This window comes from Lynx canadensis, chromosome D3 (genome assembly GCF_007474595.2).
Source record: "Lynx canadensis isolate LIC74 chromosome D3, mLynCan4.pri.v2, whole genome shotgun sequence".
NCBI lineage: Eukaryota > Metazoa > Chordata > Mammalia > Carnivora > Felidae > Lynx > Lynx canadensis.
This window is the reverse complement of record NC_044314.2, coordinates 48462295-48489241: the sequence shown is the minus strand read 5'-3', so window position 1 is coordinate 48489241 and position 26947 is coordinate 48462295. Positions and strand designations below refer to the sequence as shown.

The following is a 26947-nucleotide window of genomic DNA, read 5'->3' as shown; positions in this document are numbered from 1 at the left end:
GGCGGCCTATCAGAAGCGACGGTCCCAGCGGAGAGGGCGGAAGAGAAGAAAGCCAGTTCCGGACGCGGCCGCGCCGCCATCTGTCACCTCAGCTCCGGCACCAGCAGCCCGTCGCCCCAGTCCTGCCGCCTGTCTCCTCGGCGGAGGCTGCTTCCCGGTCCTGCCACCTGTCTTCCCTGTTCTCGTCTCTGGCTTCTTTTCCAACATGGATCTGGTCGGAGTGGCATCGCCTGAGCCCGGGCCCGCAGCGGCCTGGGGACCCAGCAAGGTGAGTGGCGGTCGCGGCTGACGCACCTGCCTTGGTCACCCGGGGTGGCCCTCCCGGAATGCTCGGAGAGGGTGACAGGCACGGAGGCGGCTCCACGGGCGACTGGGGAAGTTCTGAGCGGGACCCCGGCGACCTCGGACGGTGGGGACAGGGGGCGGCGCTGCCAGGGTGGGATGGGGGAGGCTAGGAGGGTGGCCGGGTCTGCCAGTGGCCACTCTCGGCGGTTTGGTCTCTCTCCAGATCTGCACCTTGATTTGTGAACCTCGGTAGCAAATATTTGGCTGGGCTGACTTAGAAACTCTGACGTTTGAGAAAAAACAAGCACTATCTTGTTTGTCACGGGCCAAGTGAGTCAGCCCGAATATTGCACAGAAAGCCCGACCGAAGAAAGGCCATTTAGGCAGCTGTTTCCTTAGGTTGACAGATGCGGTTATTCCCCCTTAGTTTCTTGGTTTTGAAGTAGTAAATAAATGGTAAATCCAGGCGCACTTTCCTCCCTCAAACTAATACTCGCGTACACTGCCTACTGTCAAAGCGGTTATGAATTCTCATTATCTGTCTGGGCTTTAACGTTTAAGCTTTTTCCTGTAGTGGCCAACTGTTACATTTATTTCACGTTTGATTTCTGGTTTTCAGACTGCTCCTCTGCATGATAGTTTCATCAGAAGGAGGAAAAGACTCTTCTGCCGCTTTGTTGAGGATTTGCTTGAAAGCAAGAGTGCTTCAGTTGGGATGTTGTGTTCCTCAAATTAAGGTTGTGAAGGAATCCAACTTTTATAGCTTCTTAATTGTTTTTCACATGCTGTCACGGAATATTTGTTCCGTGTAGAGGGTCACTCGGTTTATTAGATCTTTAGGCTAGGTCTTAACAGAGCAAGGGGAAATAATTAGCTATTCAGAAAAGGATGAAAGTTTAATTAAAGTTAATTTTATGAAAATTCTGATACAACTGCAGGGAGAATTAAGAGAATCTACTGGCAGATGTGGTTACATCTACATGTTTTTTTGTGTAATTTTTTTCTACTAAGCCATGTTGACAAGGCCAAGATCAGTAGACATAAAAAGACAAAATCAGTAGCCTAATACAAATAAATGTGTACTTTACATGTTAAATTCCTCCACTTAAGCACCTAATGGCTGATAAAAATGCCAAATGAGACAAACTTTGCTCAGAATACATAATGTCAGAACAAATTTCATTTAGAAAACTAATTCAGTAATAAAATGTTCGTTATCAGTCATATTTTCATTTAAGGATACATCATCAGAAATAGAAAGTTTCAGTGTCATCATTCAACAAAAAAAATAATCCTGGGGTTTATTGATGTTCTGCTGAGAAGACAGCATTTTCACAGGGTAAAAATTAGATGCTGCAGGTATTTCTTAATCCTCTCCTCCTCTAACTGTTTGGAAGACCTAAGTAATTACAGAAAGCTTAGTGGAGGAGGTAGAGATTTGAGGAAGGTCTTGAAAAATGGAAAAAATGTCAGAGGCCAGCAATTCCCAAAACTTTTTGGTTAGGACCAATTTACACTCTTAAAAATCATTGAGAACCCCAAAGAATTTTTGTTTATATTGGTTACATCTATTGATATTTGTTATATCAGAAATTAAAATAGACATACGAAAAGTTTTTATTAAGTGATATAAAAGTTGTTATGTGTTAATACAAACAGCATTTTTATATGTAACCTCTCCCTTCATTTTCCAAAACAAACAAACAAACAAACAAACAAACAAAAATTAGTGGTATAGTATTGTTTTGTATTTTTGCAAATCTCTTTAATATCTGACTTAATAGGAGACCTTTTTTCTTTTACTCTGTTGTGTATGCTTTAGTTGAAGCATATGAAGAAATTATGTTCTTACAGATGTGTAGATTATAGCAGGTATAATCAAAGATGGCTAACGAGCACATAGATGTACTGAGAACAAACTGAATTAATCTCTAAAAATGCACATTTAGGGGCGCCTGGGTGGCTCAGTCAGTTAAGCATCCTCACTTCGGCTCAGGTCATGATCTTGTAGTTTATGAGTTCAAGCCCAGCACTGGGCTCTCTGCTGACAGTACAGAACCTGCTTCGGATCCTCTGTCTCTCTCTCTTTCTGCCCCAACCCTGCTTCTGTGCACTCTCTCGCACACTCTCTCGTGTGAAAATAAATATGCATTAAAAAAAAAATCTTAAAATAAAAATGCACATTTATATCCTAAACCTACTACCTTAGAAAATTTTGGAAAATGCAAGAATATACAAGTACACATTCCAGGAGCCATCAGAGTGATATTACCATATCTGATGTAGACTGGAAAACTCCCCTCTACACTCTTTATTTGAGAGAGAGGGAGGAAGAGGGAGAGAAGAGAGAGGAAGAGGGGCAGAAGGCGAGAGAGAGAGAGAGAGAGAGAGAAAGAAAGAAAGAGAGAGAGAGAGAGAGAGAGAGAGAGAGAGGGAGAGAATCTCAAGCAGCCTCCACACTCAGCACAGAGCCAGACTCAGGGCTCACAACACTGGGACAGCGACCTGAGCTGAAATAGAGTCAGACATTCAACCGACTGAACCACTTAGGCCCCCCTCCACTCCATGCTTGAGAGGATAAGAGTGGAAAAGACAAAGAATGTCTTAGTACAAAATAATTTTAATCTCACAGACACCCTGAAAGAGTCTTGGGGACCCCTCCCCCTGGGTCTTGGGGGTGCCAGTTATAAAATGCCTAACTGGTATTATAGACAAAGAATTTTTAATGGATATTCCAAGGGAGAATTGGCAAACTGTAGGTAAAAGTGAGGAAATGTATAGCTCTGTTGGAAAGAGAACTGTGAAAAATTAATTCATGGGGCTCTTGAAAACTGTCAAGTTCATCAAAAACAAAGTCTGAGAAACTCCCAGCCGAACAGTCATGCTGACTAGATGTTATATGGTGTGCTGGCTTGATTAACGATCCTGAAATAGAAGGACATTACAGAAAAACTAAGAAAATCTGAATAAAGTATGCACTTCAGTTAATAATAATCAAGTATATAAATATTGGTCTATTAATTATGGCAAATGTACAATACCAATACAGGGGAAGCTGGATATGGGATATTTGGGAACTCTATGCCATCTTTGCAATTTTTCTGTAAATCTAAAAGTACTCTAACGTTAAAAGTTAAAAAAAAAATTAATGTTGTATAAACTCAGATGATGTTTTCCATAGACCCTTGTCTTTAGAAGTAAAATTACCACTTAAATGTTCTATCTAGATTATATCTCTTAGTTGCATGGGCAAAAAAGAGACCTTCCTATGGGTTATGATTCTCTTGGCTTGCTTCAAGTTGAGAATTGGATTTTTGTTATTACGTGCCTCCTTCATGTTTGCTGTTTTTTATTTACTTGATTCTTCCCCACAGTTGTCTGCAGGATGAGCAGCTAGGGGTGCATCTTTGTGAGCTAGAAGGAAATGGGGATAATTTCCTTCTACTCTGCAGCCATCCTGGTGTTGAAGAATGTGGTAGTTATAAAGAACTCCACAGAGCAGTGGTGGGTTTCCTAGAGGAGAGGAAAACTGGTCTAGTCTCAGGGGCCTTCAGCAAACAGGAAAGAAAGAATCAGAGAGCTGGTTAAGGCCTTGATAGATGTCATGTTTAGAGCAGAATGACTATAACTAGGAAAGGTTGTGTGGGGTTTCTCATCAGATCTTGATGCTGTGGGAGTTTATGTTGATGAAGGGAATAATGGGAAAGGACATTGGATAGTGACGGTGCAGCAAGATTATGGAGGGCTTTTTCTCTCTATCTCCGTAAATTTATTATTATTATTATTATTATTAATTTTACAAAGTTTCTCTATTCACAGAGGGTGTTTGATTTATCGAGGAGTTGCAAGATGATGACAGAGGATTCCTCTCTATACACCCTGTGGTGCCCATGCATAGGAGGAGCCCCCAGTAAATTATCAGAGGCTCCCTTGAGATGATGAACCTCTTGTGCCTGTGGAGGACTGCCCCCTGTCTGGCAGCTGTCCCTCACACAGCCCAAAAATTTTTATGGAGGCCTTTTGACTGCTAGTTTGAGGAATTTGGATTTGAGGAATTTGGGCAACCTTTGTGAAGCCGTATTTACCTTTACCCATGGAAGTTGCCTTGGTGTGGGTCAGCCCAGCTGAGCTGGTCAGTAGAGGTACAAGGAAGGGGAGTACAGCTCGAGAGTACAAGGCTTCAAGGAGCAAGATCAGTAGGAGTGGGCAATTAGGATATCTTGGTGCCCTGTGGTCTCTATGTGTTTCTTTTTCTGGTTCAGTATCTTTTGGGTGTAAGTCAGTCTCTGCCTCAAAATAAAGTCACCCCCTGTCGGTATTGCCTCCTCTGAGAAATTGTCAGATAATATGTTGTTTAACATCTTATAAAATTAATTGACTGCTGACAAACAAAAGCACCAGAAGTGGCTAGCCAGAGGGGCCGATTTCAAGATGGAGAAAGGGATGTTAGAATAGTAGAGGTGTAGAAAGGTATCACACCTCTACAGCCTGGGGACAGCCTGGCAGTTCTGTGAAATATTTCCAGTGGTTTTTTTTTTTGGCACGTGTTATTCAGTGAATACCTGAGTGTCTCTTTATGTCTGAAGCTCTATGCTGGGCTCTGAGAATGAGAAGACCCTGCCCTTCAAGGGGCTCATGTTGTATTGTGGCTGATACATTAATACAGTCATTGGTCCTGACCTACAGTGTGTGCACAGTGGTATGGGAACACAAAGGCAAGGATCTGGTTTTGTCTGATGAAATTGAGAGAGCCTTATGGAGTTGGTGACAATTGGGGGAAAATAGAGAAGGAGGAAAATGCTCCGAGAGGAGCATGTGTGAAGGTATGGAGGGGTGAAAGTATGCCATAATTAGCACATGCTTATTGTTATTAGAGCATAGGGTAGGTAAGAGTTGAGACTGGAAAGATAAAGTAGGTCAAATTGTGAAGAGCATTCCTCGTTGAGGAATTTGGATTTCCTACTGCAGGCAGTACAGAGGTTTGCTTCTCACATTCCAACACAGGGTGATTAGGGAAGCAGTATAGCAAAATACTGAGGGCGGCTTCTCAAGTTCAAAATCTGCCTTAGTTCAAATCTCAGCACTTCCATCTGCAGTGTTATTTGGGGTTAAAAAAAACCTTTCTGTGTCTCAGTTTCTAAATCTATAAAATGGGGGTGATGTTGTAATTATGCAGTTGCTGTGTCTCGAATAATCTATGTAAGTTATGCATATTAGGCAAGTGATTCACATACAGTGAATATTCCAATGTTGTCTGTGATTCTGCTGTTAGTCATTGCAAAATGTGGTTGACAGATCTGAGTTAGAGGATACAATCATTTACCTTTTGGAACCTGGACTTTGAAACTGATCAGATTAGGCATTTCTAGGTTAGGGGGCAGCATTATGTATTCTACCTAGTGGATTCAGAAGGAAGTCAGCAGAAGTCATGTGGCAAAGAGAGAGCTGTATTCTCCAGATTACAGAAAACTTCAAGATTCCAGACTTCAAAATCCTCACCAGGAGAGTGCTCAATTGCTGATAAGATCTGAGTGAGTGAAAGTCACACCAGACCTTGAGGAAGCCTCCTTTATTCTGTCCACATCTGGCTTTATGTAAGGCTGAAATAATTCTGCAGTAGGCTAGCATAGGTATGTGCTGGGAGCCTGCTGCATCTCATTAATCTCAGGATAAGGCTTGATAAAACTTGATTCTGATTCACCTAGGCAGAAATAGTTATCTATCACCTGTTAGAGCTTTTACCCTAACAACCTGAACCAATTCCTGAATCTCAATGTTAAGGAACCTGAACAAGGGTCATAGGCCAGCTGGAGGACCTAAACTTGATTTGAAAGTGTTGTGGCTAAAACAAATATCCATCATATGCTATATGCTAATTTAGACACTTGGCAGTAGTTAAGGGGTAAGTTTGGACTTTATCCTAAAGGCAGTGGGAAACATTAGAACAATCAAGAGCTGTAAGTAAGGAAACTCAACTAATCAAATCTGCATTTTAGAAAAGCCATTGTGCTGTGGTATGGAAAATGGAAACAAGCAGGACTAGAAGCAGAAAGATTAGTTAGGACTCTCTTAGAGTAGCCTGGTGATGGGTGGGTGATGCCTTGGAGTAGAATCTCAGAAGGAAGACAGAGAAAGCTGGGCCAGTTCAAGAGAGATTTAGACATGTTATTCAATATTAGTGGTTTAATCACTAGATTATCAAATGTGATCATTTGCCGCTAAGTAAAGCTTACCTTCTCAAAAATTAGGAATTGTAAGATAAACTTATGGTTTGTATTTCAAGAGGGCTGAGATAGTGATGTCATTGAGAAAGGCCAACTTGCTGATTGTCCAAGAAGAGTTTCACAGGATATTGCTTTGTTGCAGTGGTATTGTTTCAAGACTGCTTCTCAGTTTTTATAGTTCAGAAATGTAGTTTTTATTGTTTGTCATTGTTAGTTTTGTTTTAACATATCCCCAGATGTCTTGTGAGGGGCTGACACACACTTTTGACATGTAGAAGACTTACCCCTTAAATTAGAATGAGGTATAACTTCTGAGTGGGCTTTGAATTGTGCTAGTTGGTATAGTCTGTTTCTAAAAGAGAATCTACAGGGGTGTCTGGCTGGCTCAGTCAGTCGGTAAAGCATGAGATTCTTGGTCTTGGGGTTGTGGGTTTGAGCCCACCTTAGGTGTAGAGATTACTTAAAAATAAAATCTTTAAAAAAAAGAGAGAGAGAGGAAATCTACATGGGAAGCCAGATTAAAAGCAGAAGATTATTTGATGAGCATGGAATCAGAACAAGGATGGTTATATGAACTCATTAGGTAGTGGGGTGATGCTATCATAGCCTGGTATTCTCCTCAACTAAAAAAACACACCTACCAAAAAAAAAAAAAAAGGGACACACCTACCAAACAGGTTAGAAAGTGCTTTTGGCAAATGTAGTTTACATTTATCCTTGATTAGGTTTGAGATGGGAGATCTTTTTACTTTTAAGATAATTTTCTCTTCTTCCTTTCTTTCTTTCTTTCAAGAGGGAGGGAGAGGGAGAGCAGGGTAGGGGCAGAGAAAGAGGGGGAGAGAGAGAACCCCAAGCATGCTCCACACCGTCAGCTCAGAACCCCATGTGGGGCTCGATTCCACGAACCATGAGATCATGACCTGAGCCGAGATCAAGAGTCAGACACTTAACTGAGCCACCCAGGTGCCCCAAGATGATTTCTATAAGTAGGTAATTCTTTATTTTGGGTTGATTTTAACTAGTTTAATTCTCAAAAGATAGCCTTATTTTCAAGTTTGGAAGGTACTTTTCATTACTATGAATTAACCCCTTCTTTTTCTTTAAATAGTGTCCATGGGCTACCCCTCAAAACACAATATCTTGTTCCTTGGCTGATGTAATGAGTGAACAGCTGGCTAAAGAATTGCAGTTAGAAGAAGAAGCTGCCGCTTTTCCTGAAGTTACGTAAGTAAAATTGACAAAGAATCTATTTTGTCTAGCAGCTTATTGTAAAGGTTTGAGGATTTGATTAGTCATTGTCATGGCCAGTGATTAAGAAATAACATTTTGAAAAGCAGTGCAGTAGAAAGAGCACCATACGGGGAGTTCTCCGATATTTGGGTTTTGGTTCTGATTCTATAATTAGTTGTCAGTGCTGTCTGGGGCAAATCCCTGTTTCTCTGGGTTTTAGTTATTACAATAGTTGAATCACATGATCTCCAAATTAGCAAATACTGAAGTAGGATACAGTTTTGATCAAATGTTTATAGTTTATCTTTTCATATATGCTTTCTCTCCAGAACACAGAACAAATGAATTTTGAGTCTCAGTTTGGATTTTATTATAGTCCATTTAGCTTTCTCTTGTAGCTCTCTTAGTCCTAGTTGGTGCTTTCACAAGTGCCTGCCATTGGTCAGAGGGCAGCTGGACAGAAGGTGAATGATTTGGGCAAGTTTTTCCCATTGCTTCTTCAGTACAGTTTGTAACAGTGAAAAGATACTCTTCTCTCATAATCCGTTGCATCTGTTTACACAAGCACATTATATTAGTTTCTCTTGCCTTATTTTGAATAGTGTTGCTGAAGGACCATTTATTACTGGAGAAAACACTGACACTTCCAGCGACCTAATGCTGGCCCAGATGCTACAGATGGAATTTGACAGAGAATATGATGCACAGCTTAGGCGTGAAGAAAAAAAATTCAATGGAGATAGCAAAGGTACTGTGACCTTATTAAGACAACTCCATTGTGTGGCAAGAAATGCTTGTAATGTGCTCCTAAATACATCTTCAACTGTTTTTGCCTTTTTAAGTTTCCATTTCCTTTGAAAATTATCGAAAAGTGCATCCTTATGAAGACAGTGATAGCTCTGAGGATGAGGTTGACTGGCAAGACACTCGTGATGATCCCTACATACCAGGTATCGATGCTTTTATTTCCTGAGGAGTGGGGGGGTGGGTATAGGACAGGGACAGAGGAAGACTAAGATTTCCAGTGGATCCTTATATTTTACATTTCTCTTTGAATCTCATTTGTAACTTATTATTAGATTTAAATATCTTTTCAGACAATATTGAATGTAGCAATGTAGTCTTTGCTATTTTTACATAAACTTGGCTTGTCTTAATCGCCTTTAGCAAAACCAGTTCCTACTCCCAAAAAGGGTTTTATTGGAAAAGGAAAAGACATCACCACCAAACATGATGAAGTGGTATGTGGGAGAAAGAATACAGCCAGAATGGAAAATGTAAGTTACAGGAAGTATTCTCTGTCAATCAAGAGTTTTACTGGTATAAGTTTAAAAAAACATGGGATTCGGGGCGCCTGGGTGGCGCAGTCGGTTAAGCGTCCGACTTCAGCCAGGTCACGATCTCGCGGTCCGTGAGTTCGAGCCCCGCGTCGGGCTCTGTGCCGACGGCTCAGAGCCTGGAGCCTGTTTCCGATTCTGTGTCTCCCTCTCTCTCTGCCCCTCCCCCGTTCATGCTCTGTCTCTCTCTGTCCCAAAAATAAATAAACGTTGAAAAAAAAAAAAAAAATTTAAAAAATAAAAAAAAAAAAAAAAAAAAAAAAAAAAAACATGGGATTCTAAATAAGTACAGTATCTTAAATTTCTAAAAATATCCTTCATAAGGATGGATGTAAAGATGTTTTAGATAATAATATAGCAGTACCATGAAAACTCAGACATAATGAGAATGGATCTGAGAATAAAATTCTACAACAATATTAAGAAAACTGGTTTGATTTGTATTGATTCTAAATTTAAGAAATAGTTATTATGAAAGTAGTGTATTTATTTTTTAGCATATTATTTTCCATAAAATAGCACCCCCCTCCCCACCCAAGAAACAGAGAACAGTGTTGATTGGGGGATAGGAATGGGAGAGAGAAATACTTTCTATCATACTTTTTTATACTTTTTGAATTTTTTTACTTTGTGCCTGAACTATCTCTGCAAAATCAGAAATAAAATGTAATTTATAAAATAGAAAAAAGAAGAAAAATTAGCATACTTTCTCTTATAAATATTGTGGTTAATAGAAAACGTTTAGACTTTAGAACACAAATACTTGTTAAGTAATCTTTATTTATTTATTTATTTAAATTTTTCTTTTGATTTTTTTTTCTACACCCAAAGTTGGGCTCGAACTCACAACCCCAAGATCAAGAGTAACACGCCGCACTGACTGAGCAAGCCAGGCACCCTGTAAACTGATTATTAAATTCTAGAAATAGGCCAGACCTGACTCTAGAACAGCCCTCTCCAGTAGAATTTTATTTGATAATAGAAATATTCTATATCCATGTTAACTAATAGTAACCACATTTGACAGTTGAGCACTTGAAATTTGGGTGATGCAGCTGAAGAGCTGAATTTCTAATTTAATTTTAATTTATTTAACTTAAAAAAAATTTTTTTTAACATTTATTCATGTTTGAGAGACAGAGAGACAGAGAGAGACAGGGCATGCGCGGGGAAGGGGCATAGACAGGGAGACAGAATCTGAAGCAGGCTTCAGGCTCTGAGCTGTCAGCACAGAGCTCAACGCGGGGCTCGAACTCACGAACTGCGAGATCATGACCTGAGCTGAAGTGGGACGCTCAACCGACTGAGCCACCCAGGGGCCCCTAATTTATTTAACTTTAAATTTCTACACGTGGCTAGTGGCTACCATATTGGACAGTGGCAGCTCTAGAACATAATTGTCATGGTGTGGGCGGAGCTTGCTGTATACTAACCCACTTCTCAAAAATAATTCATTATAAGATTGTATTTCTTTGGTAAGATTTGGTGTAGCCTTCAAAATATAATGTGTCTTTTGTCTAATGTAAAAGCAAGGTGCAAAGCATATGCAGAAATGCCTTAGTTTTTAGATGTGATTCAGTATTTTCTGTGCTTTTTTTTTTTTTTTTCAACGTTTATTTATTTTTGGGACAGAGAGAGACAGAGCATGAATGGGGGAGGGGCAGAGAGAGAGGGAGACACAGAATCGGAAACAGGCTCCAGGCTCCGAGCCATCAGCCCAGAGCCTGACGCGGGGCTCGAACTCCCGGACCGCGAGATTGTGACCTGGCTGAAGTCGGACGCCCAACCGACTGCGCCACCCAGGTGCCCCTTTTCTGTGCTTTTCTTAAAAAGCCTTGCTCTCTGTTGTGTTTTTTAGTGAGGTGTTTTTTTTTGTTTTTTTTTTTTTTTTTTTTTGTCTGTGATACCTATGGGTTCTGCTTTTGTAGGCTAATCACCTATTGAGTAAGAAACCTGTTCCAAGTAAAGACTGGTACTGTAGTTTTTTTGTTATTACCATCCCAGGTTTAAAGTATTCAGATGCTAATTTTCTTCTTTTTGGCAGTTTGCACCTGGGTTTCAGGTAGGAGATGGAATTGGAATGGATTTAAAACTATCGAACCATGTTTTCAATGCTTTAAAACAACATGCCTACTCAGAAGAACGTCGGAGTGCCCGCCTGCATGAGAAAAAGGAGCATTCTACTGCGGTAAGTATTCTTACATTTTTTTCTTTGATGGGAAGTTCATATTAGAAAACTTCATATTTGGGGAAGAAACAAAACTTCCATGTTTGATATTTTTTCCATGCGATTGACTTTTCGAATTAGAGTTATAAATAAAACCCAAGTAGCTTTGCTGCTTGACTTTTCAGACTTGATGTAGCAGTTACTAATCACTTACTCAAAACTAACATTTTAGTGGTCATAATTAATTTGAATATGAATGTTTTAAGATTGAAGAAATTGGTTTCTGTTATACTGTGACATTTATAATAACTTAATCTCTAATGTTTTATGTTAGTGAAGATAGTATCTAATATCTTGAGAATAAAGTGATTTGTAAAAGTTAACAAAAACAATAGTAACTACACTAGCAGCTATTTAAATTTTAAAGATAAAACAAGATTTTGACTAACCTAGTGGCTGATTTTTAGTAGTTCTTTTAGATATTCACTTTCAGAGGCACTGAGTTGTGGTTGCAGAGGTGAATTGTATTTTGACAGCACACTTTTAGGAGCCTGTTATATATACATCTAGGTAAATTATAAAGGTAAAAAGTATGTTTTGAATGTTAGATACTAGAAATGGCTCAGAAAATGTTTTGTTATTACCAGTCATTTTCATTTATAGTGCTTTATCTTTTTCAGGAAAAAGCAGTTGATCCTAAGACACGTTTACTTATGTATAAAATGGTCAACTCTGGAATGTTGGAGACAATCACTGGCTGTATTAGTACAGGAAAGGAATCTGTTGTCTTTCATGCATATGGCGGGAGGTAAATGAGCAAAATGCAGTACCATCATGTCAATAAAATCTTAGCCCATTCTTCCCTGTATTAATGGATTTATACAAAAACAGTGCTACATGGCAAGCAGGGTAATCTAGAAAGCCTCTAGACAATATAAGGAGTGTACAAGGAAAAACGCAATCATCCTCATCTCACCATCCAGAAATAACCATTAATCAATTTGTATAGACTTTTTTAGTCTTTTTTCTATGTATATATATTTTCTACATTATTGTTATACTATCCCATACAGGCTGCTGTAAGTGACAGAGCAAAGTTTGCACTTGGGTTTGTCTCAAAACCCATGGTCTTTTTACTACGGGGCCCTTTCATACCAGCTTGAGTGGGGTATGCTTAGATCAGTTACTGATTCTTGCCTTTGTAACTCTGATCCTTTAAGAAATACCAACTTTAAATAATGCTTGTATCAGGGCACCTGGATGGCTCATTCAGTTAAGCGACCACCTTCGGCTCAGGTCATAATCTCGTGGTTCGTGGGTTTGAGCCCCACATCGGGCTCTGTGCTGACAGCTCAGAGCCTGGAGCCTGCTTCTGATTCTGTGTCTCCCTCTCTGTCTGCCCCTCCCTGCTCATGCTCTGTCTCTGTCTCTCAGAAATACATAAATGTTAGAAAGAAAAAAAAATGCATCATTTAAGGAAACGTCTTGTAAAGATCTTACACTATTTAGATCTTACCCACTTCACTTTTGTTACAAGGGCTTAGATGAGTCAAGAATAACATGAAGAAGGAAGATACTTTTTAAAGTGGAGCCTGTTTAGAGATTGTGCTTAAGCCAGGAATGTAAAATCATCTGGTCACTTACCATTGAAGTCAACCAACAAGGTTCACTACACGTCAGTTATTCCTTTACCTTAATAATATTTACAAACAAAAACATTAAAATAGATTACAGAATTCTAACTCTTTTTAGGTTCAGAATGTATTTACTGTGTACTTAAGGGGATTCAAATGATTATTGGTCAATTCCTTGCCTTTGCTTTTCTTAAGTATTTAATCTTCCTTTCTAGATGAGACATACATGTATAACCACATGTTGAATTATACTGTTAAGTTTAAAAATGAAAAGGATAAAAATGAATATTAGGGTAAAATAGCTCAACATTTTCAAGCCATGCGATCTGGAGCAGATTACTAAACTTTGTTTAAAAACTGACCCTTACCCAGGCACGGGTTGGAGTTAAGCGTCCAACTCTGGATTTCAGCTCAGGTCATGATCTCATGGTTTGTGGGTTTGAGGCTTGCATTGGGCTCCATTCTGGAAATGTGGAGCCTGCTTGGGATTCTCTTTCTCTCTCTCTCTCTCTCTCTCTCCCTCCCTCTCTCTCTCTCTCTCTCTCTCTCTCTCTGTCCCTACCAGCTCACTCTCAAAGTAAATAAATAACTTAAAACAACAAAAAAAACCTGGCCCTTACCTCATAGGATTTTTGTGGTGATAAATGAGATCATAAATTTGATAATGTCTGGTATAAATCTTTTTTTAAAAAATTTTTTTAATGTTTATTTACTTTTGAGAGAGAGAGAGAGAGACAGAGCATGAGTAGGGGAGGGGCAGAGAGAGGGGAAGACAGAAGCCAAAGCAGGGTCCAGGCTCTGAGCTGTCAGCACAGAGCCTGATGTGGGGCTCGAACTCACAGACTGTGAGATCATGACCTGAGCCAAAGTAGGATGCTTAACTGACTGTGCCACCCAGGTGCCCCTGGTATATATTAATCTTAATAAATAACTTATTTCTTCCTTTAAACTTCATTGCCCTCTTCCCAAATTTTATTTAAGGGTTCCCTAAGACCAGACAAATATAAATTAATGACACAAATTAAAATGGGAGATTACTCATGGTAGAAATTAAAACTACAGAAAGGATTAAAATGAAAAGTAGCCTTCATCTTACCAATTCTCCTTACACAGGTCTTTTCTTCAAAGATAACCACTATGTTTTAACAGTTTTTAGTTTAGTCTTCCAGGAATTTTTATGCATATATCCCTTAATTTGTTTACACAAAAGAGATTATATTCTGTATTCAAGATCTTAGTTTTTCAGTTAATATATCTTAGATCTTTCTAAGCTCATACCATCCCATTTTTATAGCAGTACATTATACTGTGTTAATGGGCTTATAGCATAGCCAAGAAGAGAACATTATAGCAATAACTGTTAACGGTTGATAAAAGAGAATTATGTAATAGAGTACACAGGTAGGACTATCTTTGTACATCTACCTTGGTGTGCTTTTGCAAATATATACATTTTTAAAGTTTATTTATTTTGAGAGAGCACGAGTTAGGGAGGAACAGAGAGAGAGGGAGAGAGAGAATCCCAAGCAGGCTCCATGCTGTCTGTGCAAAGCCTGATGCAGGACTTGTTTTCATGAACCGTAAGATCATGTCCTGGGCCGAAATCAAGAGTTGGACGCTTAAAGAACTGAGCCACCCAGGCGCCCCTCTTAAGCTGAATTCTAGTTCTGAAATTGCTGGGGCAAAGACTGTATGCACTCTTTTCCCTTTTTGTTAAATAGTGGAATGCCTCATTGAATGGAGAATACCAGCTGGCTACGGTAGCAAGCAGCATATCTTTCTTTTATTTATTAAAAATTAAAAAGAATTTTTTTCTTGTATGTCACACCAAAGGCCAGAAATCCTGAATTTGTGTTTATATTTTCATTTTACTGGCAGGACAAATGTGATTTCCCCTATGAGTCAGTCAAATCAAATAAGTTGTTGTACATTCTATAAACATCAGTAGGTACTGACAGATTGCCCTGTGAGAAGGTCAATTAACTTATGCAGCAGTATGAATCTGTTTCCCTCATCCTCATTAATGCTTAGTAATATCAAACGTAATTTTTTGTCAGTGTAGAAGATGAAAAGTACTATTTTGATATTTTGGTGTGCATTTGTCTATAATTAAGGTTGTACATTTTTTGGAAGTGCTTTTATACCCATTTGTATTCCTTTTTATTGTCAACTGCTTTGTTTATCCTTTATCTATTTTCCATTATACCCAATGATAATGAATGATCTCTCTTTCTTTCTGGTAGAATTGGTATTGTAATCTGTACTTGCACATTTGTAAGTTAGCAAAACTAGAGAGCATTTGGTTTTCTACAACTGAGAGTAAATACTTTTTTTAATATTTATTCTTGAGAGAGGGAGAGAGCAAAAGAGAGAGCGGGGTTGGGGGTGGCAGAGAGGGAGAGAGAGAATCCCAAGCAGGCTCCACGCTGTTAGCACAGAGCCTTATGTGTTTACTTACTTAACCTTGAGATCATGACCTAAGCTGAAACCAAGAGTTGGATGCTTAACTCACTGAGCCACCTAGGTGCCCTGAGAGTAAATGCTTCTAAAGTTTTTAGTTTTCTGTGCTATGTAACAAATTACCACAGACTAGCAGCTTAAAACAACACTCATTTAGCATCTCCCAGTTTCTGTTGATTGGAAGTTCCAGCGAGCGAGGCTTAGCTGGGCTTTCTGCTCAGGGTCTCTCAGGGCTACTCTGGGTGGCAGCTGGGGCTGCATTCCCTTCTGGGGCTCAGGTCCTCTTCCCTTGGCACAGTTCAGTTTATTGCCGCTGTAGCACTTAGGTCTCTATTGTTGGCTGTCAGGTAGGTAGGGGCTGCTCTCAACTTCTAGAGGTCGCTGCAGGTCCTGGTCATACCTCCCTTTCATGCAGCACAAGTGAGACTTCATACAGGATAGGAATAGTGAACAGAACAGTATCATTGCCATTCGCATTCAGGGAAGAGGTCATGATGAAGTTAGATCTCAACCTGGATTGTAAACAGTAGGCAAAACCCCGTAAAAATCCAACAACAACCTGGTGTTGAGTGCAAAAAGCTAATTGCTTAATATTTACAGTATACCATCTGTTAAACTTTTAAAGTTATACAGAAAATAATATACATGGATTTTTAAACATAGATGCTTGTGTATGTGAATATTTATATATTTTTTAGAAAGAGTAGGAAGATACTGTTCATGATGGTGATTGCCTTTGGAGAGGAATAAAGAAATAAGGAATAAAACTACCTAGGGTGGTAAACAAAGGGAACTTCAGCTTTATCTGCAATATTTAATTATTTTAAATGAATAAAAGGGCTGAAAATGGGAGGCTTGAAGTTTAGGCAATGAGGAGATTGACAATGAGAATAGAAAATGTATGTTTAGAGGTAACAGGGTATAAAACCACGTAAGCAAACCAGAAATTGGTAAGGAGGACCTTAAAAGATAGACAGAGGGATGTGTAATTTACTAAGAAACAAGGAAGTTTATGAATCTTGTAAGTTAGAATCTTAGATACCTTCTGAATAGGGAATCTCCTCAATGGTATTTTTTTTTTTTAATTTTTTTAAACATTTATTATTGAGAGACAGAGAGACACAGAGCGTGAGCAGGGGAGGGGTAGAGAGAGGGGGAGACACAGAATCTGAAGCAGGCTGCAGGTTCTGAGCTGTCAGCACAGAGCCTGACACGGTGCTCGAACTCACAAACTGTGAGATCATGACCTGAGCCAAAGTCAGTTGCCCAACCAACTGGGCCACCCACGCGCCCCTCAGTGGTATTTTTGATAGGGTCTCATCTACCTTATAGTTAAACTGTTGCAGTGACAGGGAGCTTATCTCAAAATCCAGAGGTGTTTATAACACCTTTAAGCTACTGGGAATTTCTTTCTGGTATAGAATCTCTAATCTGTCTCCTGAAAACTAAATCATCCATTCCCAAATATTTGTGCAGCTAACATGTGTTAGGTACTCTTCCAGGTAGTGGGGATATAGCCATGAATGGTATGAGGAAGATCTGTGAACTGATAGGATGTACTTCCTCCCCACCCTAATCCCCTACCAAGACAGTAATAAATCAACAAAAAAACATCAGATATGTGTTATGGTAGGTAAATATGGTGACATCATAGCAACTGGTTGACTTATGTTTATTAGAACAGGAAGACTTATCTGATAGAGTGACATTTCAACTAAGATTTGAGGGGCGCCTGGGTGGCTCAGTCGGTTGTGTCCAACTTCGGCTCAGGTCATGATCTCACGGTTCATGAGTTCAAGACCCATTGTCGGGCTTTGTGGTGACAGCTCAGAGCCTGGAGCCTGCTTCGGATTCTGTGTCTCCTCTCTCTTTGCCCCTCCCCCACTTGTGCTGTCTCTGTCTCTCTCTCTCAAAAGTAAACATTAAAAACAATTTTTTTAAACTAAGATTTGAATGACATCTAGGATGCAGTATAGAGATCAGGTGGAAGAACATTCTGGACTAGAGAACAGCTAGTGCTAATGGCTTAAGACAGGCACAAACTTGGTATCTCTGAGAGCCTATAAGAAAGCCAGCATGCTGGGAGCACAGTTGTGAAGGGGAGAGAGGAAGCTGGGGAAGTAAACAGCTTAGATCAGGTAGGACCCTCTCATCCAGGGTAAGGAGCCTGCTCTTTAAGTACAGTGGGAACCAAAGCTATGATTTGATTTTTGTTTTGAAAAATTACTCAGACTGTAGTGTGGAAAATGAATGATAAGAGGGTAAGAGAAGAAGCAGTAAGGTCCCTTAAAAATTTTTTGTAGTTTGAATGAGAGAGAACAGTGGTTTTGGACTGAGGAGGTGTAGTGAAAAGAATAGGAGGCCATAGGGATGTGCTTTGAAGGTAAGAGTCAACAGTGTGTGCTGTTGGATTAGATGGGTGTGAGAGGATACATTCTTGGCTAGAGCAGCTGGGTGGTGCCATTTACTGAGATGAGAGTGTGAAGAAAGGCAAGTTTAGGGTGCAGTTAACAAGAATTTTGTTTTGAACTTGTTAAGTTTGAGATGCCTGCTAGACAGCCGAGTGATTCAAGTAAGGGTCAGGTAAATGGGCCTGAAGTTCTGGAGAGAGTCGGGATAGGGGTAGAAATGTAGGAGTTACCTGTGATAGATAATATTTAAAGCCATGGGGCTAAATGAAATTTCCCAGGTAGAGAAGGCAGAAGGAGAAGCAGTTGGAGAACTCTGACCTTCTGAGGTTAACTGGCAGAAGAGGAATCAGCTGGGAAAATATAGTACAGAAGAAAGAGGTTGGGAGTTTGAGTTAGAGTTTATCCTCTGGAGATACAGTTCCTTTCTTTTACAGATTAACATCCCTTCACATATTTAAGGTAAATATTGTCTCTCTCTCTGTCCTCCTTTTTGTTTACACTGCCACCACCAATGTTTCAAGTCTTCACTGGCTTACTATTGAGGGGCATTACATTAGCGTCCTAAGTAGGTTCCACACCTCTGGACTCTTCTGCCCCCTTCCATCCTGACATTATCGTTGACTTGATCTTCATGAAGTGTGTGAAGCCCTTGATGATTCCTCCCACCCATGGAAATACATCCAGGCTTCTCACCCAGGCAGGCAGGGCTCTGCACACATCTGCCTCCATCTTGTCCCTTAACTCTGACTTCTTTCGTTTACTCTTTCCGGCCAAGTCTTAACTATAGTGTTTGTTATTCCTCAGACATGTCCTATGGTTTCCAACTCTGCTTGTGATAATACTGTGACAGTGCTTGTTCATATCCTACCCATCTGTTTCAGTTGCCACCTAATATCCTGCAGCCTTGCCTGGCCTTCCCAATCCAAAGCGACCTGTCCTGTTCGTGTACTTCTTGTATTGTCTCACGCCCCTCCTTGCATATTCATAGGGCAAGGACCCCTTTGCTTACCTTTTTATCTGCTAGAAGTGAAAGAGACATTTTAAAAAGCTGTTCTGTTTTGTTGCTTTTATTGAATTTTGCCTATAAACCATCCCAGGTAGATTGTAGCCTATTTTAAAGCATCTATGTTTTTGTTGTTCCTTAAGTTTGATTCCATTGTCATTAAGAAAGGTTATTTTATTATGGGTTATTGAAAACTGGTTGGCAATTTATTTGAAAGTGTTTTATTTAAGAAATCAAATCCTAATTATTAAGACCCCAAACTTGAAAGCTTAAAAAAACACCAAGGTTTGACATTCTTAGATGAGGTAGATCTACTTTTGTATCATAGATTTTTTATTTTGAAATTGTTTTACTTCTGAGCTGGCAACTTATACTGACTTAATTTTTTTTTTTTTCCACTTAGCATGGAAGATGAAAAGGAAGATAGTAAAGTTATACCTACAGAATGTGCCATCAAGGTATTTAAAACAACCCTTAATGAGTTTAAGAATCGTGACAAATATATTAAAGATGATTTCAGGTTTAAAGATCGCTTCAGTAAACTAAATCCACGTAAGATCATCCGCATGTGGGCAGAAAAAGAAATGCACAATCTCACAAGGTAAAGAAAATCACTGTGCTAGAAGTTATCTAGGGTAATTACCTTTCTGTATTAGGTTTACCAGCCAGGCAAAAAAAAAGTCATGCTTGCTTTTAAATTTATTTGTAGAAATTATGGAAGGCCTTGAAATTCTAGGGTTTTTTGTTTTGTTTTGTTTTTTAATGTTTATTCATTTTTTGAGAGACAGTGCAAATAGGGGAGAAGCAGAGAGGGAGACACAGAATTGGAAGCAGGCTCCAGGCTCCGAGCTGTTAGCACAGAGCCCAGTGTGGGGCTTGAACTCACGAACCGTAAGATTATGACCTGAGCTGAAGTTGGACGTTCAACCAACTGAGCCATCCAGGCGCCCCGAAATTCTAGTGTATAATGAGGCTTTCTGTAAGAAAATATTACCCTGTATATAATTCATACTTTTTTAAAAGGTTTATTTATTTATTTATTTTGAGAGAGGGAGAGAGCATGAGCAGGGGAGTGGGGGAGAGAGAGAATCCCAAGCAGGCTCCACACTGTCAGCTCAGAGCCCGATGTGGGGCTTAAACTCAAGAACCATGAGATCATGACCTGAGCTGAAACCAGGAGTCGGATGCTTAACCAACTGAGCCATCCAGGCACACCCCAAATTCATACTTCTGGGATGAATAAGCCGTTTTCTTTTTTCTTTCCTCAGTAAAGTTTGAGGGAAACAAAGTCATTTTCTGCCTAAGACATTTTGTCATATGTCTATATGCTGTCTTTTTTCAGCTTCCAATTAAGCTTATTATAAATAATAATTGTTTCAGAAAATGTTTATTACATCTAATGTTTGTTAATTTGGTTGGGGCAGAGTCTGATCAAATTGCATTTTGTTTTAATTTATTAGACTTGTTCCTCAGTTCCCTAAGCAATTAAAGAGTTAGTTTTGTCAACCAACTAACATAGTAATAATCTTTCTCATTAATAAAACTTTTCATATCTTAATCTATTAAAACCTTAATTTTAGTTAGTTTTTTCTAGAGATGTTTACTCTCAACTGTAATTATTCATATTTATTAGTGGCAGAATTCTTCTACTTAGTATGACTTCTAAACAGAATAATTTCTTCAGAGGTGTTGCCACCCACCAGTCTCTTTTCTATACTTCTGAGATCTCATCCCTGCCATTCTTAAAATTCTTCAACAGCCCCTATAGCCTTTAGTGTTCAAAGGCCTTTTCTGATGTGAGGCCCACCTGTAACGTCAACCCACATTGCCCTTCTTCTCATTCAAGATCATCTATGTTGATTGATACACATTCCCCAGATGGACCGTGTTCTTGAATGCCTCCATGCATTTCCACAGCTGCTTCCAGCCCTAGACCAGCATGCCCCCCACACTGTCTTAATCTAGCTAATTCCTGTTCACCCATTTCTTACACTAAGCCATCCTGATGCCACGTGCTCCTATAGCTCCTACCCACACCTCTGCCAGTGCATGTGCCACACAGCATTGTCTCCTCACCTGTCTGTGCCTTCTAGCAGTCCATGTGCTCTGTAAGGGCAGAGGCTTTGTTTTACTATCTCTGCACCTCCCACCCCCTGAGTAGAACATGGTACCAGCTCATTGCAGGCCTTTGTTAGATATTTGTTGAATAAGTGAGATATTCTCTCCTCCTAATTTTTACATCCTTAATTATTTCTTTCTGTGTAGAATGCAGAGAGCTGGAATTCCCTGTCCAACAGTTGTACTACTCAAGAAACACATTTTAGTTATGTCTTTTATTGGCCATGATCAAGTTCCAGCCCCTAAATTAAAAGAAGTAAAGCTCAGTAGTGAAGAAATGAAAGAAGCCTACTACCAAACTCTTCATGTAAGTTGTGCTTTTCACAGCATTTACATGTCACATTTTAAAAATATTTTGTTTAAACCTTAAAAATGTCCTAAAATAGTACTATTTTAAGGTGATGTAACAAGGACAGACTGAAGTTTGTAAAGGAATATTAACATTGGAGAGTTGTCTTTATATCAATATGCTGCTGTCTGGAGTCACTTTAGAAAAATCATAGACCTAAGGAGTCCACAAACGCTCATTGGTTAGCATTAGTGACATGGAAGCATGAAGCTGTTATTCACGAAACAGTATATTAAATAGAAGTTGACGTTTCCACATTTGGCAGATGCCATGCCTCGTTAGTTTGTATGCCTTCTTGAATGTCCTAGCTCTTAACAGCTAAGAAAATGCCTGTTGTTGGGAAGTGGGTGGGGAGCAGGTTTGGCCTCATTTTAAGAATGCTGGGGACGACTGAAGACGGGAGGAAGTGGCTTCTTGAGAGTGCGTAGGTGTTAGAGTTGGAAGGCACATGTCAGGAATCTTGAAGTCATTTATTCTTCAGGACAGCAACTGAATTCATCTGATGTCCTCCCAGCTTGGGAAAATGTTACTAATACTGTTGTCATTCCTCTGTAGTTTTTTTTTTTTCCCCCAAGTAAGCTCTACACCCCAATGTGGAGCTTGACCTCACAACCCTGAGATCAAGAGTCACATGCTCGGCCAAATGAGCCAGTCAGGCTCCTCAATAGAGAAGCTTCTATGCGTTTTATGTGGTCTCTGCACGAAGCATTACATCCTACAGTAGCTGATGTAAATATGAAAGTGTTACCCAAATAATTTTTTAAGACAGAGCTAGGGAGATGATCCAACTTTCTCTGCTTCCAATAGGAAAATATTGAAAGGAAAATCAGGTTCATTTTCTTTGGGCTGGGGAAGAGATGAGGGAATGATGGACTTTCCTATTTGATTCTAGCAAGGCTGAGAAATAAAACATTAATGTTTATTTCTACTGTCAAAAATCAGTAACGAATATGTAATGCCACTTAATTTGTAAGAATATCTCTTCCCTAATGTGTCTGGCAGGAAGTACTTTTTACTTTGTATAAAAAGGTGAAAAAAGTTTTCACCCACTTTTATAAAGGGAAGTGGCTTTTGGATCTTCTGGTTAGTGACCATAACATGGCTGCTTTCTTTAGCCCGTGGGAATCCTGGTCTGCCCCTTGATCTCCTGACCTTGTTGTTGTCACATAGACCAGGAAATAGAGTGTCTTACTCATTCCCTCCGTTGTCTTAGAGTTCCCCCACCCAGTCTTAGACTGTACAAAGTAAAGAGGAAATAGTTTTGCTTTTTCTAGAAATTATTGGTTGGCATAGACATTTTAGTTGCATAGGTAACTTAGAATTATTGCTCACACCCTATATGTGTGCCTTGCCTCTTCACAGTTGATGCAGCAGTTATATAATGAATGTACCCTTGTACATGCCGACCTCAGTGAGTATAACATGCTGTGGCATGCTGGGAAGGTGAGTACATTTTGTTACTGTCCATACTAAATATCTTGATGTAAATTACTGAATGTATCCTGAACACATGCTCTATGTGTAAATAGGTCTGGTTGATTGACGTCAGTCAGTCGGTGGAACCAACTCATCCTCATGGCCTGGAGTTCTTGTTCCGTGACTGTAGGAATGTCTCACAGGTAAGCGTGTAAACTAATATTTCTTTATAGTAGGTAACAGTTTCAAATATTTTTCTCCTAAGATAAGTCCAATGGTCATATTCTTATAAATTGAAGGAAGGGTTTGGTTACTGACTGCTTTCAGGATAAGGATACAACGATCAATTTGTCAGATTTCATTTTCAACAACGATTTGATTGAGTGTCTCACATTTGGGCTATTGAATTAAATTTGCAAGGGAGTAAGTTTTTATTTTGACTACAGATATTTAAGCAGTCAAGTAGATCTTTAATACATGCACAGTGCTTTAAGTGAATCTGGTATTAGTAAGCCTACATGTTGACTGCCAGTGTTATTACCATTAAAAGGAGAGTAGTCATCTTAGTGGCACTGTCTGATCACTATGAGGTAAACAGATTAACGAAGGTAAAACTCAGTAATCACACATTTGGGTTACGTTTATTTGCTGTTTCTAAAGGAAACTAATTGTTAGCCGCAGATTCAGATAAGAATGGTCTTTCTAAATGATAGAATAACTTCATATTGGAAATAATTTCTGAACCTACTTGAAGATTTTAATTCACAGGTGGGATTTAGTGAATATTTTGAGTCTACACATTCAAAGCAATGCCACCCAATTTTATATATACTGCTCGTTTATAGCTATGGAAGGTGTATTGTGACAAACTAAATCCAGAAGGCAGCCTGCATGTGTACGAGAGGACAAAAAGCAAGTAGAACCTGAGCAACATAGTTAAACTTGAAATGGGAAAATCTGTGGTTTGAAAACTATGGAAGGGGGGCACCTGGGTGGCTTAGTCGATTAAACATCCAATTCTTGATTCCGGCTCAAGTCATGATCTCACGGTTTGTGAGTTTGAGCCCCATGCCGGGCTCTGCGCTGACAGCAAAGAGCCTGCTTATGAATCTGTGTCTCCCTCTCTCTGTGCCCTTCCCCTGGTTGTGTGTGCCCTCTCTCTCTCCCTCTCACTCTTTTTCTCTCTCTCAAATAAACTTTAAAAAAATTATGGAAGGGACGCCTGGGTGGCTAAGTCAGTTAAGCATTCGACTTCAACTCAGGTTACGATCTCATGGTTTGTGAGTTCGAGCCCCACATCGGGCTCTGTGCTGACAGCTTGGAGCCTGGAGCCTGCTTTGGATTCTGTGTCTCCCTCTGTCTCTGCCTTTCCCCTGCTTGTGCTCTCTCTCTCTCTCAAAAATAAATACACATTAAAAAACAATTTTTTTTTAATTATGGAAGGAATTCATTGGTATCTTACAAGTACACTCTTCCCTGTTTTTTGTTTCCAAGGGAACCTTGCTATAACATCTCCTACTGATTTATATTTCTTTACTAGTTTTTCCAGAAAGGAGGAGTAAAAGAAGCCCTTGGTGAACGAGAACTCTTTAATGCTGTTTCAGGCTTAAACATCTCAGCAGATAATGAAGCTGATTTCTTAGCTGAGGTAAATGGTGTGCGGCTATTATTCACCTTGCTAATAAAGCATGGGATGGAGTAGATAGCTGAAACCGAGAGCTCATTTTATTCTTCTGTTTTCTCAAAAGCGAAATTAGAGATTTTTCTTTCCTTGAGATGTTTTGGTCCTTTCTGGGCTTAAAACCTAGGATAGACTTAGAGCAAAACACTTCTTCAAGTTCACAGTTTGATTAAGATGGACAAATAAGATCATTTCCAGTATACCTCTGTGCCTCTATTCACGAATGAGGAGGCGGGCTGGTGGACACTCTGGATGATACAGAAAACAGTAACACGTTGTCCCGCCCTTAACTGAATATAGAAAGTTAGCAGTGGTCGCCCTTAGAAATACCCAGTAATTGCAGTATGGATCTATAGAAGCATAAAAACAAAAAACCTGCCTCCAGAGAAGTTCTTTTAAAATTGAACAAAAATTAAAAAGTGAAATAGCTAATTATTCCCGACAGTATACCGACGCAGAGAATGATTATGGAGTCTGTTGCAGAACTCCTTAGGTATTTGAATTTGGCCAAGCTGTGCTGGAACATAAGGGCAGAGGAGAAGTAACAGGAAGATGGTATAGCTGACATCTAGCACAGTACAGTTGCTCAGTAAGTAGGAGTTATACTATTGTTGAACCAACATTGGAATTTCCTTTTTCTTGTTTCCTGAAAGCTTTATAGAGTACACAGTAAGACACAGGATCCTAGTTACTAGCTTGATAAAGATACTAAGTATTAATTCAAGCAGTATAATCAAGTAAAAATACATGTACGTGTCATGCTGTAGTATGTGTCACATACTGTAATTCCAATTCAAGGCCAGCGTCATTAGGAAAGACCTAGGAAGAGAAAACTGCTGGTTCAATCTGAAGTGTGGTTTCTGTGAAGTAAGATTTTGACAAATGGATTCAATGTATTTTGTAGATAGAAGCTTTGGAGAAAATGAATGAAGATCATGTTCAGAAGAATGGAAGGAAAGCTGCTTCATTTTTGAAAGATGATGGAGGTCCACCAGTCCTGTATGATGAATAGCACCAACACCTACTGCTTTCCATTGTTTACACAGTGGTGACTGTCAGCTGCCAATGGCAAATGAAGTTATGGGTGACTTGAAATACCAAAACATGAGGAGTGTACAATGGTGCTTCTGTGCTTTTTTTCCCCCTTGTAACCCATATGCCAGATGTGTGGAATTTGTAGCTCAGCATTGGGAGAATAAAATGTCACTACCTCTCGTCTTATGAACAGGATAATATAATTCTTTAACAGCTACAGCTTATCTAGCTGAAACCAACCTGATTTTATAGGAATCGTGGCATAAAATGTTTTGATGAGAATTTTTAAAACTTAGGTAACATTTCCAAATATGGGAGGAAAGGACAGGTGTGTTTACAAGGGAGACTTTTATTACAACGTACTTGCTTTTTTCACCTCCCCATTTTGTGTTCTATCTTCCCTCAAATATTTTATTGGCCTAAAACTAGCCCTTTTCAATTCTTTTTCCAGCTTGTGACCGTGATTCTAAAGGAAAATTTCTTCTCTTTAGTAGGTGATAGAAATGGAAATTTGGTTGTAAAATGACTGACAGAAATAGAAGTTTATTGTTACATCAGGAATATGAACTGAATTTTTCTTTTCCATATTCCTATCCAAGACAAGGCATCACAGGTCTCTGAAAGAGAAATATGTAAGAACTTCTTAACTATTCGGAGTTTTTAAGTTTAACTTTAAATTTTTCTACATTTAGGTGAAGTGGTTAGGGTAGAATTCATGGTGCAACTGCTCTGTGTTTATAATGAAAATGTTAATTATCCGGAATGATGGAATATAATAATTAACCATGTTTTATATATTTTAATGAAATCAGTGAAACAAAGTTCAATTTACATTTCATTCAGACTGTCTACTGATTGATTTTGAAATAGAGCAAACTAATTAGAAATATTAAATAGTCACATGTTGAAGAGTATATATAAAATAATGTGTGCACCAAATTAACCAAGCAATTTGAACTGGCCTCACTCAATAATTTTTAGTACTGGCTGGACGTCACTTCTTATATAAATCAAACACTATAGTTGACAAGTACATTGGTTTTGTTAGGATTGAAGTTCATTAACTACAGTGTAATCATTCCTCCTGTTACTGAAGTCAAGTTAGTTGACTTCAAAGACCCAAACTTTTGCTACTGAAAACCCAAACTTTCTGTCTGGTACTGGAAAGTAAAAATCTAAACATCATTCACACTTGAAAGCTTCTTTAACGTTATTTTAAGATGCCAAATATGTTCTTTCTAGAAAAATATTTATTTTTGTTTCTGTTACATAGCTTTTAACTGCATTTCAGAGAAGTGTGATTTTGGATAGACTCATTACATTTCTGAAATGTTTACTACTCTGAAACAAAGATTTAGATGAGTGGTGATTCTTGGCTTTACAGAAATTTCAGAGAACTAATTTTAAAAACCATGAACCATTTAAAGAATTTTTTGTTTTGTTTTCTGACATACTCTGTTTGACAAAGAGCAGCAAACCATTGCTGTGTGGCATTCTTGGAGTGTGCTGTAAACATGATTTTTAAGATATTAAATATGAAGAGAGCATTTTAGAATTGGTTCTTTGTGTGGTTTCTTACTGTTCTTTATGTTAACTT

The 26947-nt window shown here is 39.1% G+C and overlaps 1 protein-coding gene across 2 annotated transcripts; it reads left to right on the top strand.

Annotated features, from left to right (window-relative positions):
- On the top strand, positions 1-26902 carry RIOK3 (RIO kinase 3). 2 transcript variants are annotated; one of them, XM_030336628.1, is made up of 13 exons: positions 1-268; positions 7618-7733; positions 8342-8487; positions 8582-8689; positions 8907-9016; positions 11121-11264; positions 11924-12051; positions 19155-19352; positions 21017-21176; positions 22581-22661; positions 22748-22837; positions 24175-24282; positions 25220-26902. In XM_030336628.1, the coding sequence occupies exons 1-13, from the start codon at positions 206-208 to the stop codon at positions 25325-25327; spliced, it is 1560 nt and encodes a 519-aa protein (XP_030192488.1). In that variant the 5' UTR covers positions 1-205; the 3' UTR covers positions 25328-26902. The 2 variants fall into 2 exon arrangements, with proteins under 2 accessions (XP_030192488.1, XP_030192487.1); XM_030336627.1 differs by lacking the exon at positions 1-268 and adding an exon at positions 903-1022.
- The last annotated feature ends 45 nt before the right edge of the window (positions 26903-26947 follow it).